This window comes from Macaca mulatta, chromosome 18 (assembly GCF_049350105.2).
Source record: "Macaca mulatta isolate MMU2019108-1 chromosome 18, T2T-MMU8v2.0, whole genome shotgun sequence".
In the NCBI taxonomy this organism is placed as follows: Eukaryota; Metazoa; Chordata; class Mammalia; order Primates; family Cercopithecidae; genus Macaca; species Macaca mulatta.
In genome coordinates this window covers 10,532,026-10,550,269 of record NC_133423.1, presented here as the reverse complement: position 1 = coordinate 10,550,269, position 18,244 = coordinate 10,532,026, and the positions used below count along the sequence as shown (strand labels likewise).

At 38.1% G+C, this 18,244-nt stretch overlaps 1 protein-coding gene across 3 annotated transcripts in view; it reads right to left on the bottom strand.

Annotated features, from left to right (window-relative positions):
* RTTN (rotatin) overlaps positions 1–18,244 on the bottom strand; it is a 195,039-nt gene that overhangs the window by 133,731 nt on the left and 43,064 nt on the right. For all 3 annotated transcript variants that reach the window (XM_077974806.1, XM_077974807.1, XM_077974808.1), the window contains exons 15-18: positions 6,589–6,714; positions 5,956–6,072; positions 4,884–5,020; positions 1,624–1,795 (exon numbers count right to left, since the gene is read on the bottom strand). In XM_077974806.1, coding sequence (XP_077830932.1) covers positions 1,624–1,795; positions 4,884–5,020; positions 5,956–6,072; positions 6,589–6,714 — 552 coding nt within the window. The remainder of the gene's footprint in view (positions 1–1,623; positions 1,796–4,883; positions 5,021–5,955; positions 6,073–6,588; positions 6,715–18,244) is intronic.

The following is an 18,244-nucleotide window of genomic DNA, read 5'->3' as shown; positions in this document are numbered from 1 at the left end:
AGTTGCTGGGACTACAGGCATGGACCACCAAACCCAGCTAATTTTTTTGTATTTTTAGTAGAGACAGGGTTTCACCATATCACCTAGGCTGGGCTCAAGTGGTCCACCCATCTCAGCCTCCCATGGTGCTGGGATTACAGGCATGAGCCACTGTGCCCGGCCCCTCTCTTCTTAACATACATTTTTGCTAGGAAGTTATTCGTAACCCAATAATCCATTAGCAACCTTATAAAGGTAACAGAAAACATCCATGTTCCCTAACATCTTTATAGGTAGTACCAGGCTAACCTGAGAAAAGCGACCCAGACCTGTGACTCAAGATTTCTCTGTTGCTCCCAGAAGCCACCAGCTGGTATTCCCATGGACCTCTCCATTCTTTCTCTCAGAAGACCCCAGAGCGAAGAGCACTCTGGGATTTGCTGTCCAGCACCCCTTCAAAGCTACCCCAGACAAGTCCCTTACTGTCACTTCATGCTAGAACAGAGTCTGAGGTGGCAAAACCAGCATCAGGAAAAAGGGACAAGAAAGTAACAAAGATGAAGCTCCTTTTCCCCACTCACTGCTGTCTTCCAGTCCGAACATGGATTCACAGAAGACGCGTTAGAAAGGCCCCTCCCCGCCTTTCTCCACACATCAGGACACAGGAGTGACTACCAATGGCTTGGTACTCAGGGAAGTCCCAATCAGACCCGGTATGTGGCCAGTGGAAGACTCTCCAATCCTCCCGCCAGCACTGTCATACAGCCCTGAACATTCAGTTTAGAGGAACATAATGTGTTTCTCCATTAAAAAGCAAACAAACAAACAAACCTACTGTATTACAAGTGGCTGTACCATACTACCACAGGCCTTGGCGAGTTAGTCTAAAATAAAACAGACAGATTGCAAACTTGAAGTGAAATGAGAAAGTACAAAACACAGGAATGAATCCATGAAAACAGTGGACCAGTGGACAGCTTTCTTTATAGAATTCTGCATCAGTCCAGCATGCTATAGGTACAGTCCTAGCTAAAGACAGGGAAATGTATTTACAGCCTCTGCCCATCGTTCCCCTTCCCACCTGAGCTCCACCTCCTGTCAGATCAGTGGCAGCATTCGATTCTCATAGGAGTGCAAACCGTATTGTGAACTAGGTGTGTGAGGGATCTCGGTTGTCTGCTCCTTACGAGAATCTAACTAACGTCTGATGATCTGTCACTGTCTCCCATCACCCCCACATGGGACTGTCTAGTTGCAGGAAAACAAGTTCAGAGCTCCCACTGATTCTACATTATGGTGAGCTATACAATTATTTCATTGTATATTACAATGTAACAATAATAGAAATAAAGTACACAATAAATATAATGCATTTGAATCATCCCAAAACAACACTCCTGCCCCGATCCATGGAAAGATTGTCCTGTGAAACTGGTCCCTACTGCCAAAAAGGTTGGGACCACTGCAATGAATCAACATATCCAGAAGCCAGATACAGCCAGAACACAATTTCCAATCAGCCCTGAACCCCCACACTTCTCTCCCTCCCCAGGACATACACAAACTGAAGAATGTCACATAAAATACAAGATATAAAAATGTATCAAATTACCACCCAGTAATAAACTCAAAATTTATAGTCACCTTAATAACCAGCTCTCTTCTGTCATCCAGTTTGAGTTCAATAGGTTTCTTCACAATGAATAAATTCGTAACTCTGGAGAGAACTCTGGCGTCTATCAGAGGACGCTTTGTGTCAGCCCCTTCTTCACTGGTAAGATGCAACGCTAAAAGCTTTAACGCTTGTGAGCGGACCCTAAGAACACAAAGTACTGAAGTCGAACTTTCGTGACACACAAATGTCTATCGTAAAAGGGCTTATAATTACAAGTAATTATATATCAACAAAGTACAATAAGTAGTCACAATTATACTGCCATTGCTAGTAATAATTTACTTCTAAAAAATCTTGCATATATAACTATAATGATTTATTCAAGTTATAAAATAAACATCAGAAACAAAAAATAATCAATAACTACAAATGAGACAGACTCACTTATTGAGTAAACTTCAATAAGTACATCTGGGAATTAAATCTATAACTCCTGTCTTCAAATCTAGTGATCTATTCTCAACCATAAAAAGTATCACAGACTGCCGACCAGAGTCCAAACGTTAAGATGAACCCTCAGGAGAGTAATGACGCTCATAATGGAAGTGTGATAACACTACAATGTATCAAAATCTTCTTACATCAGGGGTCAAACAGATTCCTGTCAAAAATGAAAATACAAACACCTTTTCCTTATCTGGAAGGGATTAGGAATAAGTTCAGCTGAGTGGCGAAGTGGGAGACTTTTCAAGAAAAGTTTAAATACTGTATGCCACTGAACAATGAAATAGAGAAACAGAAAAACCACCGAGTGGACAAAGGTCACTGAGGCGGCAGATATTGAGACAACCATGTATCCGTCACTCCTCTGACAGGTTCTTGAACTACCTAGAAACTGGACAAATTTTAAGCAATAATACAAGTTGCCAGGTTTTAAGAACTACCTATAAGACAACAATTAAAACATGCATCATTAGAGTGGCCCTCCGACTCCAGACGAGAGCAGGCTGCCTTCTGGATGTAGGCCTGCCACCCTGAGCCCCTGCATCATAACTTTTATCTCACTTTATGACAACTAATAATAAAGAATAATTGCTAATAAGAGCTATATTCCCAGTTACACGCTAAATGCTGAAAGGGCAGGGCCCATGTCTGTGTGGTGTGCTGCTACCTTTCCACAGCTCATAGATACACAGTAAGCCACCCAATAAATACTTCCTGAATCTAACACAAAGTAGATATTTACTGCAATATTGTTAACTGATATCATCTCCAGAGGACTAGTAAGTCAGGCAAACTTTCTCCCTCTCCATTTCCTGAGTTACCTCAAGAGAGCTTAGAAAGGCTAAACACCTACCTAATAGTTTTCCTTTGTTCCTTACATTCTAAGTCAATGATATCTATATTCACATCTGGGGTTGTCAGTTGAGAGACAGGTATCACCCCTAGTAAATGTGGCTAGAGATGAGGTATGTAAAGCATGTATTTATGCATCTTGTTCTCTGGTATATACATTTAGCATCTTTTTAGGTTTAGCACAGGATGCCAGAATTCAGTTATTCCTATATATGTATATAATTCTTTAATACTTTTGAGTACAGTCATGCACTGCATAACAATGTTAGTCAACAGTGGATCACATATACAACAGCGGTCTCACAGGATTATATTACTATATTTTTCTAAACATTTTCTATGTTTAGATACACAAATGCCACTGTGTTACAACTGCCTACGGTGTTCAGTACAGTAACATGCTGTACAGGTTTGCAGCCTAGAAGCAATAGGCTATATGATATAGCTTAGGTACGTATATAGTAAGTTATTATTACTTAGTTTTGTGTACGGTACGTTCTATGATGTTCACACAAGGACAAAATCACCTAACAAAGCATTTCTCGGGATGCATCCATGTCATTAAGCAACGCATGACTGTGTATTTATGTATAAGGTACTCTATGAAGTTCTAAGAATACAAGATTAGCCAGTGGACAGGGTTCCTGTCTTCATGGAGTTTATGGATGGGTTGGTGGGATGGGGCAGAATTAATACAATAAGGAAAACAAATATGTCATTTGAATTGTTTTAAGTTCTGTATAATAGAGAATTATCTTACCCAAAGAAAGATCTGGCCTTGCCTTGCACTACACTCCTGGGGATGTCCTACCTTAGAATGTCTTTATTAACCTGAGGACCTTGAGCTCCTTGAAAAGCAAACAAGAAATGACCCCTATTGTGTTAATTCTCCAAATTGGGGGTTTGTTCAAGTCAAGAGTACCACACTAGCACGTTAATTAACAGGGAAGAGCCTTTCTGCACGTGTAGAAGACAACCCCGAGAACACAAGCACATTAACTCCCTCTGCCCTACTTCTTCCTGTATCACCCATAACACTACTCTCTATACTGCAGAGATATTTTAAGGACTCCATAATTTTCCTTCTTCTATTCTCTTAATGGTTTAGTTAACTTCCACCTACTTCCTTATTTTTCAGTCCAATGATCTCTCTATAAATAAGCTGCTGTATTTTCCTGATGTAAGCTTTGGGAAACACAAATTATCCACTGTCAGAAGAATGTCTGTCCATTCTTCCTAGCCTTTTCAACCAACTATTCCTCTTTAGCCCTGCTTATCCATCTTGACTCTAAGCATTTTTTTCTTTTTTCAGTAAGGGAAAATCTAACCACTGTTACCAAAAATAATAATAGAAAAGATTCATGTTGCAATGACAGAGACGGAAAAAAAAACCAGTATCATTCTCCTTCTTTTCATTAACTAAAACAATGCTTACATTAATGGCGGTCAAAGAAAGGATTCATTTTCAGTTTCCCAAGTAAGAACACAGCTACATGGGATTAAAATATCTACATAACTCTGGTATATGAGACAACTGGCCTACTACACTTACAAAAAACTTAATATTCAGAACAGATTTTTACAAAAGGATCACTCTGGGAGACTAACAATTTCTAAAGAGAAGATGGGAAAGCACTATAATTTTTACCATCTATTTATCTCCATGGCTCTCCAACTTGCCTAGGGCACTACTGAGCAGCACTTAGTAGCAGTCCTATAACATAGGCTGATCTGGCAAGGAATAACTTGGCTGTAAAATGGATGAAAGTCAGCAAGTACAAAAAAGACCTTGTATCTGCTTAGTTTCCTCTAGTAATGGAGTACCACCCTCCTTAAAAATTATTTAGTTTTGTTTCAAATTATATATAGTTACTATACTTTCTTAGCATGTTTCCATTAATCTTTGATGTTCACAAGATTATGTTGTACTCACGATGGCTTTTTCACTAGCAAAAGTCGCAGCATGGACTTTAATCGGGTAGTACACGGAAGAATCTCTTCTGTGTCAGAACTTGCTTTGCTTAGAAGGAGAATGCAGTTACCCAAAGGATCTTCTGTGTCGGCATAGCCCTAATATATTTGTTTTTAAAGAGAAGTTATTGTCTAATTATATACATAACTTTTCAACTTGAAAATAAGAATTGTATTGTCCTATCAGCAACTCATAAATGTCTGTCGATTCAGTTGAATAGTTATTTTTTAAAATAACCTCTATGAGCTAAGGAGCCTAAATAAAACTGTATTTAAAAGAAAATACACATACATACAGGAGAACTTCAGGAAAACATGCCAACCTTCTTGACACTTGCTGATCTTTCTATTTTCTAAGATTCTAACAGCAGCACCTCTCCTCAGTGAAGCACCTCGCAGATCCTCAGCCCATCCCCACCCTAAGAAGACGGAGTGCTCTAAAGGCTACACGCATGGAATAGGACCCTGTGAGTCTCAAGGCACAAGGTCCAGGCTCTCTCTTCTAAAAGAGGACTGTGCTTACGATGGCACCTCTGAACTCCACCTTTTCATCCAAAAGAGACAGAAACCTGACTCCTTTAACGTCCAGAAGGATTGCTTTAAAAAAAAAAAAAAAAAGCTGTTTCCAGGAGCATGTTAATTAAGGTATCAATCTAATCATATATATGCATGGATAGAATTCATGAGGCAAGTTAGTTGTTATGTAAGGTCTGCTTAAAAAGCACTGTTAGCTCTGTCTAAAGGCCTTTATATAAGGTTGAGTTCTATTTTTCACAGTCAATGCTGTGAATGCACCTCACTTTTTAACCTCCCACCCAGATATATAAAATATATACAGACAAATTGGCTATCCTTGTTTAACTTTCTGCCAGAAACAAGACAGCCACCCACTTGCTGTTCACTTATCCCCAGTGCCTTCACAGCTTCTCTTCATTTCTCTCACAACATGACAGTTTTGCTGTTTGCATGTGTTTAAATCAATGACACCCAGCCAAAGATAAATGGTATCATAAAAAGTGAATTTCACAGAATACCTGTAGTATTGGAATGACAGGACACAGAGACTCAATAAACTTGTTCCAGGTCAGGGCTGTCATCATCAATCGTCCCTGAAGCAGGTATAACAGAATGGCCTTGGCAGCAGTGTTCACCTGCTCAACAGCACAGACGCGACAAACCAGTCAAATGAGATGTCCCACTAGGTCACCTGACACACCTGTAACATTTTATAACATCTGGAAAGATGCTATAATTAACATCTCTTTCAAAAGTTCTTATTTCCATAGCATCATCTTACATTCTGTTCTGTTTTTCTTCCTTAATGATTTCTACTTTCTTACCTTAATGTACATTTGTCCCTTGAGTAAAAATTTCCCTAACTGAAATAATCTGCTTACTACCTGTACTGCATAGTTCTCTACATCTTAGATGAAAAATGTAAGTAAACTGATCTGAATTTTTTGAAATCATGTGTGTCCTGTATTTTTATTGCCACATTTTATGTAACATTTATTTTTATTTAAATAACACTTCGAGTGAACCAATGTACCAAAGACAGGTTTCTTTTCAGTTTCTCACCATGCTATCTAAACTGTATTAGCATATCACCTTGATTTAGCTGAGTATCTAAATTACAGGAGTATTTTCACTTATTTTTAACGTCATACCTCACTTTTGGGGTCTTGAATGCCAAATACAGAGATTTCATACAGAACTTTTGGATGAAGTAGAAAATGAATTCCATTGCAAAGTGAAGACACAGATTTAGTGACATTATGGACACCTAAACATTCCTGTAAAATAATATTAAAAAGTATTTTTAAATTAGCAACACTGATTTTTCCAAAAGATCCATCTTTCTTCTGTTTACAATCCAATTTCTATTTTCGTTTTTACTTCATTGAAACTTTTTTTTAACAATAGAGAATGAAAAAGATTCTCCTAACAGTTTCTTAGTTTGTATGAGATACATATTATGTAACCTTCTGCCAACAAGCATAATCATGATAAATGAAGTAAACAAACGGCTGAGACAACTATAATCTCTTAAAGTTATTCATCATGATAGACACAAAGGACATAAACACAATAAGAAACTTATCCTAAGGTATTTGCATTTTACTTACAAAGGTTGGGAAAGAAAAATTCAACATGAAAGGACTTCAGGGACTTCAAGTTATGAGAGACATAACTTTATATACTATATATATTTATATTCTATATATAGAATATATATTTTATACATTTTATAGATAATATACATTTTATATATAATTTATATACTATATATTTGTATTCTGTATATGTGATATATATATGATTATATAAAGTTATCATCAATACAGCTATGTACCTAAAATACAATTACTTGGAAGCATCACTTAGAGTAACTATCAGAAATTTTTTTCTCAATATGTGATGGAGAATAATATTTTGTTAGCAGCTATTTAAGGTGAGAGGGGAAAAAAAGCTACTTGAAATATTAATAGAATTTAAATACAATATAGAAGGTAAATATACAATAACGAGTTACATGAATACTACTTTATTCATTCTGCAAATTTCTACTTCCTATTACCAACAATTCAAAGGCTAAAAAGTTACATACATACACTCATATACGCATCTGCATACATTATTTTTCTTTCAACTATTAACTTCATGCCACAGACAGCGACTTCGTATCACAAGCTTTTCAAAGATCTAAAGCCTCAGCCCTAAAGTTTAGCAACAGCTGTCAGTTACTTCCTTAAGATACTTACCTACCATCTAAACTGTGACTATCCCTTTCTGAAATCAAGATTTACTCCCTAAAATTATCTTATTTTTCTCCAGCGCCTTTATTTTTCTTCACATGATTATTCAAATCACCGTATGACACATTGTAATGTGTCTCTGGCCCTGGCTTCCCCCTCTTGATAACAATTCATTTTTCAGCTCTCCTTCCCACCACAAGTCCTTACAAGAGTTCGCTGTCCTCAGTCAGTACTTCCTCATTTGTCAGGTCCTCTTCAATGCACATCAGCAGGACTTAGGTTCCTACCATTCCACTGGAGCTTCTTGTTGAGGACACCAATGACCTCAGTGATGCCAAATCCAACGTGTTCATCTCTGTTCTCATCTGACTCTTCCTTCTCACCTCTGTCTCCACTCCTGGCTCCCTCTGTTCCCAACTTCTAACTGGTTAGATCCTAGACGGCCTTCTCTTCCCTAGTCTCTCAGTAGTTGATCCTATCAAGGCTTGTGGCTTTAATATCGTCTCTACGCTGGATGACTGAAAATTTTATACCTAATCTGGGCTCCACATGCCAAAGGTAGTGTGGTGCAATGCTTAAGAATGTGGGCTTTGGAGTGAGCCTATCAGGGTTCAAAGTCCAGTTTTACCACTTTTAGTTGAACGACCATGGACAAATTCAAAGTATCTCCATTTTCAGAAAGAGGTAGTACCGAGCTCACAGAGCTGTTAGGAGGATTCAGTGAGATAATATACTTATAAAAGTACTTGATACATAGAGCAAATGCTCCATAAATGTTAGCTGCTATCATTATTATTGAAATTATTAGCATTAGCATTATTATATTTAACAGTCTACTTAACACCTGCATTTGATATAAAAAGGCATGTCAAACTTAGGTTCAAAACAGAATTCTACCCAATCCACAATCCCGTATTTGGGACATCAATCCAACTGCTAAATCCAAAACCTTAAAATTCATCCTTGATCACTCTCTATCTCCTACTCCCATTATCAGCAAGACCAATTAGCTCCATGTCCACAATGCATCCTAAATTCATTTCCTTCTCTTCATCTCCACTACACCACCACACCTCATCAGGGCTACTACAGTGGAGCGGGTCTTCTTGCTTCCATCCTGACCACCTACAATCCACTCCCCACAATGCGAGAGTGATCTTTTCAGAAAGATCAACAGATCAAGTTGCATCTCACTGTACTTAGAATACAATTCACAGCTTTATAATGTTTGACACCCTGCCTACTTTTCAGACCCAATCTGGTACCATTTTTCTGTTATCTCATTATACCGCTCTTCTCTGTGTTCGTGAACCACGCAAAGTACATTATCACCTGAAAAGCGGAGGCTTTTCACCTGTTGTTTCCTCTAGCTGGAAATTCTCCCTCCCTCCCTAGCCAGCCTACATAAATTTAGTCCACATTACTAGTCATTCTCTATTCTTTTATCCTTTCATTTTATTTACAACACTATTTTCTTTAAAACACTATATACATAGAATGTATATGCAGTGTTGTAAAGAAAACTATATATATACATATTCTATATATACAGTGTTATAAAGAAAACTATATATACATATATACACACAAACGTACATACATATTTTTATGTATTTAAAGAATATTTTTAAATTATTACATACTTCTCTCTCTCTCCCCTATCGGAAGGTAAGCTCTCTGATAAGGCTCTTTTCTGTACTTTATATCACTACAGTCTAGCATAAAGTGTCCAGTAAATATTGCTAAATGAATATCAGATGTAGGTAACATGGAAGTGGTGGTCATTTAATCATCCCTAAATTTAAAAGTTATTTTAACTCCTCACCGTACCATCCTCAAAGTTAAGTCTTACAATAAAAAGCTAACTTGCCTCTTCAGGAAAAGTAACCTACAAATTACTAGCATGCTCCTACATTTAGGTTAGGTAAAGCTGCAACAAAGCCTTGGAGATTTACCAGAAGACACTGGAATAATATCACATGACAGACATAGCCAATTAAAGTGAAATGCCTTTCCAAATCCTTATATCCAAACCAAGATACTATATCTTTATGACACAGGGGCTAACTACAAGAAATCTCATCATTTGGAGCTTTTGACTTGGATTACTATAACTCCCTGATAATAAATACGTATCAATTTTTTAAAACCACAAATTGATTTTTAAAAAATCAATTTTGAAATTGCACTATACAGATGACTATTTTTTGTGAAAAAGAAAAATCACAATTATATTTTGCAAGAACACTGTCAACTAATATAAATTTCCAAATAGTTAACAAGAAAATAAAACATTAAATGAAAGTTCACATTCTATTTTCTCCCCTTTTACAACTAGGATAATAAAGTGAGTTCTCACAAAAAATATTCTCAGTTTAAATTTTTGCAACAAAATGCATGAGACTTGGTTATAAAAACTGTAGTATATTAAAATTTAGAATTTTCTACATTACTAACAAATTCAGTGTATTTTTTAAAAAACAAATTTGGGACTGACACATACATATTTATTTCTGACATTCCTTTTTTCCTATCATTCTATGACAGGAAACATTATCTGGATGTTAATTTTTTAGAACTCCTCTAAAAAATTAACATCCAGATAATTCCTACTTGAAATTCATCATATACCAAAATGATCATATACATCAATAATTCAATTTACACCAAATCTTTTCCTATCTGCCAAATTTTTATTTCCAATAATTACTTAAAATCTGCCTCAAGAAAGACATCAAATCGTATTCCACCATTTTAAATTTCAGGGTATAATAACTATCCCAAATACAGGTATCTTAGTTTCTTGACCTATTTATCTCAATGATACTCACCTGCCCTATAACTGAGGAACACTTCTCTTTTCACTTGTTCTACCACTAAAATCATAAATGTAGGTTTCTAATCTTCTTACTCAACTTGAAAGATAGTCCTTCTTTGACCTCCAGTCCATAAACCCTTCTACTTTCTTCCCTGTAGTCTTTATGGCCTTTGGTTCTACAGTCTGTCATTTCAACTACTCAGCTCACTTGCACCACAGGCGTTCCCTTCTTCACAATAGCAAGGAAATATCCCAACCCTTGATCGATCCCAATGTTCACGTTCCCAAAAACCATGCCAGCTAGCCAAAGATAAGCATGCAAAGTAGAATAGTCTCCCTGCTAAGATTACAGACACAATCAACTAAGTTCTGTATGCAGCCCCAAAATGCTACTATTTGATATTACCAAGTATCTACTCATATTAGCCATTTCACACAATGAACATCTCACTTTCAATCTCAAAGAAAATAGACTCAATAGGAGGAGGCTCCTGCAACTTCCTGTAATATCTAAGCCCACCTAACCCCAATTAGCCATCATGTTCAAGGTCCCACAGCCTTCAACTCTCAGAGGCACTAGCTTCCTTTAATTAGCTACTTGCTACCCACTATCTTCAATCTTTCCTCCTCTGATTCTTTTTATTATTTCAGCATATACAAATGAAAATACACCTTCATTACCCTTCCAAGCTATGTCACCATTACCTGTCAAATCTCTAAAGGCAATGCAGAAACAAACGTATAACCACAATCTAGAGAATACGAGATCACGAGAAAAAGCCACCCTGCCAAAGAAGACCTGAAAATCAAAACTAACAGTATCTGCTAAAATAAACAACATAAGGAAGATTCAATAGCCCTAACACGTGGGAGAATTCTAATACAATAATCTAAACAATATTATCAAGTAAATATGTTTAAAATTCACAACAACACAAAAGAAGAAACCAGAGGACTTGTTCCTGGCCTCGAGCAGCTCTTAGGGAAACGGTGAGTGCAACAGGCATGGAGCAGCCCACTCTTGCAGCGATCCTCTAGGATCCTAGCTATGGGAGACCCCATGACCTGCACAGACCTTTGAGTTGCAAGGGAGAACTGCCCAAATAGTTGCCAGAGACAGAACCCCAGTCTGCAGAGCCCAGAGGGTCTGGCGCAGTAATGGCTGCACTGTGGCAAGGCCATAGGTGCCCATCACCCAAAGCCTGACATACTCCTCTAGGTGGTTTTAGCCTTAGTTGGCTGCCAGAAGCAGAAAGAGCAGAGCTATCTTTCCCACAAGATTGGACCGACCTGATCTGAATGCCACCCTGTCTGCTGGCCTCTCAAAAGCTAGTCTGTCTTACTAGCTTGCAACACAGCCTCAGCTGCCCTGCCGAAATGCTTGCCAACAGCCACCACCATAGGTCTTTTGCCAACAGCCTCTGCCTTCCTGTCAGAGCGCTTTTGCAGGCACACAGCCACCCACAGCCATCCCCTGCTGGTGCACACTTGCCTGTAGCCTCCCCTGCCGGTGCCGCTCGCCATGGTCACCCCACCACAAGCGCACTTTTTCCCAAAGCACCGCCCCACGCCCCCCACCCCGAGCACTTTTTTGGGCAGTCACCATCGGAAAGTTGTTGCCAGCAGACTGGGAACATCTTAGCTCCTCCAGTGCAGCAGGTGTCTGACCTCAAAGGACCAGAAATCAAAGCCACTGGCCTGTTCGGTGCACCCCCAGGGTTAGAGCACACAGCCCAGGGGTGCTGAGCTGAGCTCTGGCCCTGAAAGCACACAGAAACCAAGTCAATTGACTAATCCCAACTTATTCCACAGGAAACCCCTCAACGGCATCAAATAATATAAAAGCAAAAGACCCCATCCAAAGTACAGCAACTTCAAAGATTAAAGGAACATCAGCCCACACAGATGAGAAAAAAATAGTGTAAGAATTCTGGCAATCCTAAAACCCAGAATGTCTTCTTACTTCTATATAACCGCACTAGCTCCCCAGCAATCGTTCCTAACCAAACTGAAATGGCTAAAATGACAGAATTGAGAAGCTGGAAGGCAAGGAAGCTCGACAAGATACAGAAGAAGGCTGAAGCCCCACCCAAGGAAACCAGTAAAATGGTGGTTTGATCCATGATCAGATCTGAGACGAACATTTTAGTAAGAACAAAACTGAACTTCTGGAAACAAAAAATGCACGACAGGAATTTCATAATGCAATTGGAAGCATTAATAACATAACTGAGGAAAAAAATCTCAGAGCTCAAAGAATCATCATAGGCAGACAGAAATAAAAAAGAATTTTAAAATTAAAAAAAAAAAACAAAAAAACAAAAAACTCCAAGAAATAGGGGATTATGTAAACAAACCGAACCTACCACCCATCAGCACTCCAGAAAGAGAAAGAGAGAGAGCAAGCCACTTGGAAAGCATATTTGTGGATATTTTCCACAAAAATGTCTCCAACCTCACTAGGCAGGTCAATAAGCAAATTCAGGAAACTCAGAGAACCCCCGTGAGATACTATTCAAGATGACCACCCGCAAGACGCATAGTCATTAGATTCTCCAAGGTCATCAGGAAAGAAGAAATCTTAAAAGGCATCTAGAAAGAAAGGGCAGGTCACATATAAAAAGAACTCCATCAGGCTAACAGCGGACCTTTCGGCAGAAACCTTACAAGCCAGAAGAGACTGGGGACCTATAATCGGCATGCTTAAAGAAATTCAAACCAAGTATTTCGTATCCAGCCAAGCTAAGCTTCACAAGCAAAGGAAAAACAAAATTCTTTTCAGAGAAGCAAACGCTAAGGGAATTCATTACCATGAGACCTGACTTACTCAATGGAGTGCTAAGAAAGGAAGCAAAAGACCATTATCCGCCTCCACAAAAACACACTAAAATACATCTCCCACTGACACTATGATGCAACGATACAATCAAGTCTACGTAACAACCAGTCAGCAACACGGCGACGGAATCAAATCCTCACGTATCAATACTGACCTTGAATGTAAACGGGCTAAATACCCCACTTAAAAAGCACAGAGTGGCAAGCTGGATAAAGAACCAAGACCCAACCATATGCTGTCAAGAGACCCATCTCACATGCAATGACACCCACAAGCTCAAAGTAATAGAATGGAGATAAAGATCTATCAAGCAAACAGAAAACAAAAAAGAGCAGGGGTTGCTGTTCTTATTTCAGACAAAACAGACTTTAAACCAACAATGATCAAAAAGGATAAAGAAGGGCATCACATAATGATAAAGGGTTTGATTCAACAAGAAAGTTTAACTATCCTAAATATATATGCACCTAACATTGGAGCACCCAGACATAAAACATGTTCTTAGAGACCTACAGAGTTTTAGACAACCACAAAATAATAGTGGGAGACGTCAACACCCCACTGACAGTGTTAGACAAATCACTGAGGCAGAAAACTAACAAAGATAGTTTGGACCTAAACGCAACACCCGACCAAATGGACCTAGGAGACTCTACAGAGTACTCCACCCAACAAAAGCAAAACACATTCTTCTCATCTGCACACAGCACATACTCTAAGATCAACCACACGCTCAGCTGTAAAGCAATTCTCAACAAATTCAAGAAAACGGAAATCATACCAACCACACTCTCGGACCACAGTGCAATAAAAACAGAAATTATTACCAAGAAGATCTCTCAAAAAATGATACAATTACAGGGAAATTAAACAACCTGCACCTGAATGACTTTTGAGTAAAGAATGAAATTAAGGCAGGAATCATAAAATTCTTTGAAACTAACAAAAACAGAAACACAACATATCAGTCTTTAGAACACAGTTAAGGTAGTGTTAAGAGGAAACTATATAGTGCTAAATGCCTACATGAAGAAGTTAGAAAGACTGCAAACTAACAACCTGGCACCACACTTAGAGGAACTAGAAAAGCAAGAGCAAACCAACCTGAAATCTAGCAGAAGAACCAAAATCATGGCTGAACTGAATGAAACTGAGACACAAAAATTCACACAAAAGATCAACAAAACCAAATTTTGGTTTTCCAAAAGAATAAACAAGATTGATTTATCACTAGCTAGATTAATAAAGAAAAATCCAAATAAACACAATCAGAAATGACAAAAGTGACATTATCACTGACCCCACAGAAAGACCCTCAGAGACCATTAAGAACAACTCTATGCATACCAAATAGAAAGCCTAGAAGAAATGGATAAATTTCTGGAAATATACAAACTTACAAGATTGAACCAGAAAGAAATTAAAACCATGAATAGAACAGTAATGTGTTCCAAAGTTGAATCAGGAATCCAAAAAAAAAAAAAAAAAAAAGCCTACCAACCAGAAAAAAAACCTGGGCCAGATGAACACACAACCAAATTCTACCAAATATAAAAAGAAGAGCTGGTACCAATTCTACTGAAATTATTCCAAAAAATGAAGAAGGAGTGACTCCTCCCTAACTCATTCTATGAGGCCAGCATCATCCTGATACCAAACCCTAGCAGAGACACAACAAAAAAGGAAAACTTCAGGCCAATATCCCTGATGGACATAAATGTAAAAATTCTCAACAAAATATTGGTATACTGAAACCAGCAGGACAGCAAAAAGTTAATCCACCATGATCAAGTATGCTTTATCCACTGGATGCAAGGTTGATTCAACATATGAAAATCAATAAATGTGATTCATCACATAAACAGAACCAAAAACAAAAACCACATGATCATCTCAATAGAAACAGAAAAGGCTTTTGCTAAAATCCAACATTCCTTCTTGTTAAAAACCCCCATCAAACTAGGCATTGAAGCCTCAAAATAATGAGAGTCATCCATGACAAACCCACAGCCAGTATCATACTGAACAAGCAAAAGCCAGAAGCAGTCCCCTTGAGAACCAGAACAAGACAAATATGCCAATTCTCACGACTTCTATTCAATATGCTATTCGGAGGCCTAGCCAGATCAATCAGACAAGAAAAATAAAAGGCATCCAGATAGGAAGAGGAAGTCAAACTATCTCTCTTCACAGATGATTCTATACCTGAAAAAAAAAAAAACCATATTCTCTGCCCCAAGGTTCTTAGAACTGATAAATGACTTCGGTGAAGTTCCAAGATACAAAATCAATGTACAAAAATCAGTAGCATTTCTATACTCTAATAACGTCCAAGCTCAGAGCCAAATCACAATGAGAATTGTAAAACACGGCAGAAAGACATCAGAGATGAAACAAATAAATGGAAAAACATTCTGTGCTCATGAATAGGAAGAATCAATATTGTTAAAAAGGCCATACTTCCCAAAGCAATTTACAGATTCAACACTATTCTTATCAAACTATCAATGTCATTCTTCACAGAAATAGAAAAAACTATTCTAAAATTCATATGGAACCAAAAAAAGAGTCCGAACAGCCAAAGCAAACTTAAGCAAAAAGAACAAAGCTGGAGGCATCAGACTGCCTGACTTCAAACTATACTACAAGGCTACAGTAACCAAAACAGTACAAAACTGGTACCAAAACTGGTACAAAAACAGATACACAGACCACTAGAACAGGTTAGAGAACACAAAAATACAGCCACACACTTACAACCATCTGATCTTTGAAAAGACAACAATAACAAACAATGGAGAAATAACTCCCTACTCAGTAAACAGTGCTGGAATAACTGGTTAGGCATATTCAAAAGATTGAAACTGGACCCCCTTCCTTTCACTATATATAAAAATCAACTCGAAATGGATTAAAGACTTAAATGTAAGACTTAAAATTATAAAAACCTAGAAAAATACCTAGGAAATACCATTCTGGACATAGGCCTTGGAAAAAATTTCATGATGAAGTCTCCAAAAAAAGCAATTGTAACAAAAACAGAAATAGATAAGTGGGACCTAATGAAACTAAAAAGCTTCTGCACAGTAAAAGAAACCAACAACTAAGTAAAAAGCCTACAGAATGGGAGAAAATATTTGCAAACTATGCATGTGACAAAGGTCTAATATCCAGAATCTACAAGGAATTTAAATCAACAAGTAAAAAACAACCCCATTACGAATGGGCAAAGGACATAAACGGACACTTCTCAAAAGAACACATACACACGGTCAACAAGCACATGAAAAAAATGCTCAGTATCACTAATCATTAGAAAAATTCAAATCAAAGCCACAATGAGATATCATCTCACACCAGTCAGAATGGCTATTAAAAAGTGAAAGAATAGCAGGTGTTGGCAAGGTTGGAGAGAAAAGGGAACACAGTACTCCAAGCCCTATACATCGCTTGTGGGAATGTAGATTAATTCAGTCACTGTGAAAAGCAGTTTGGCGATGTCTCAAAGAACTTAAAATAGAACTACCACTTGACCTAGCAATCCCTTACTGGGTATAGACCCAAAAGAATGTAAATTATTCTACCAGAAAGACACATGAACCCAGATATTCACTGCAGCACTATTCACAATAGCAAAGACATGGGATCAACCTAGATGCCCATTAACAGTGGATTGGATAAAGAAACTATGGTACATATACATCATGGAATACTATTCAGCCATAAAAAAGAATAAAATAATGTCTTTTGCAGCAACATGGATGCAGCCAGAGGTCATTATCCTAAGTGAATTAACACAGGAAAACCAAATATGGCATATTCTCACTTAGAAGTGGGAACAAACACTGCGTATACACATGGATACAAAGAAGGGAACAAGAGACACTGGGGCCTACTTGACAAGGGAAGGTGGGAAGAGAATGTATTAGTCTATTCTCACACTGCTATAAGGACATATCCAAGACTAGGTAATACATAAGGAAAGAAGTTTAACTGACTCACAGTTCTGCACGGCTGAGGAAGCCTCAGGAAACAATCATGGCAGAAGGTACCTCTTCACAGGGCGGCAGGGGAGAGACTGAATGCCAGCAGAGGCAAGGCCAGATGCTTATAAAACCATCAGATTTCATAAGAACTCACTCACTGTTAGGAGAACAGGAAGGGGGAACTGCCCCCATGATTCTAATTACCTCCTCCCACTGGGTCCCTCCCACGACATGTGGGGATTATAGAATTACAATTCAAGATGAGATTTGGGTTGGGACACAAAGACAAACCATATCACAGGGTGAGGATCAAAAAACTACCTATTGGGTACTATGCTCGCTACCTGGCTAACAAAATCACTTGTACACCAAACCCCAGCAGCACACAATTTACCCATGTAACAAACCTGCACGTGTACCCCCAACCCTAAAATAAAAGTTGAAAAGAAAAAAAAAAAAAACAGAAACTAATGAAAGATTACATGAAAAAAGAACAAGTCAATTAAAGAAAGCAAAGAAAAGGTATAGACATGAAAAACCGTATAAGTGATAATCAAAACTTGATAAATATATTTTTTAAAAAACTATGACGGGAAATGACTTTGCACCCATTAGGATGGTTACTATTAAAAAAAAAAAAAAAAAAAAAGGCCGGGTGCAGTGGCTCACATTTGTAATCCTAGCACTTTGGGAGGCCGAGGCAGGCAGATCATGAGGTCAAGAGATCAAGACCATCCTAGCTAACATGGTAAAACCCCGTCTCTACTAAAAATACAAAAATTAGCTGGGCATGGTGATGCACACCTGTAGTCCCAGCTACTCGGGAGGCTGAGGCAGGAGAATCACTTGAACCAGGGAGGTGGAGGTTGCAGTGAGCCAAGATCATGCCACTGCACTCCAGCCTGGTGACAGAGCGAAACTCCA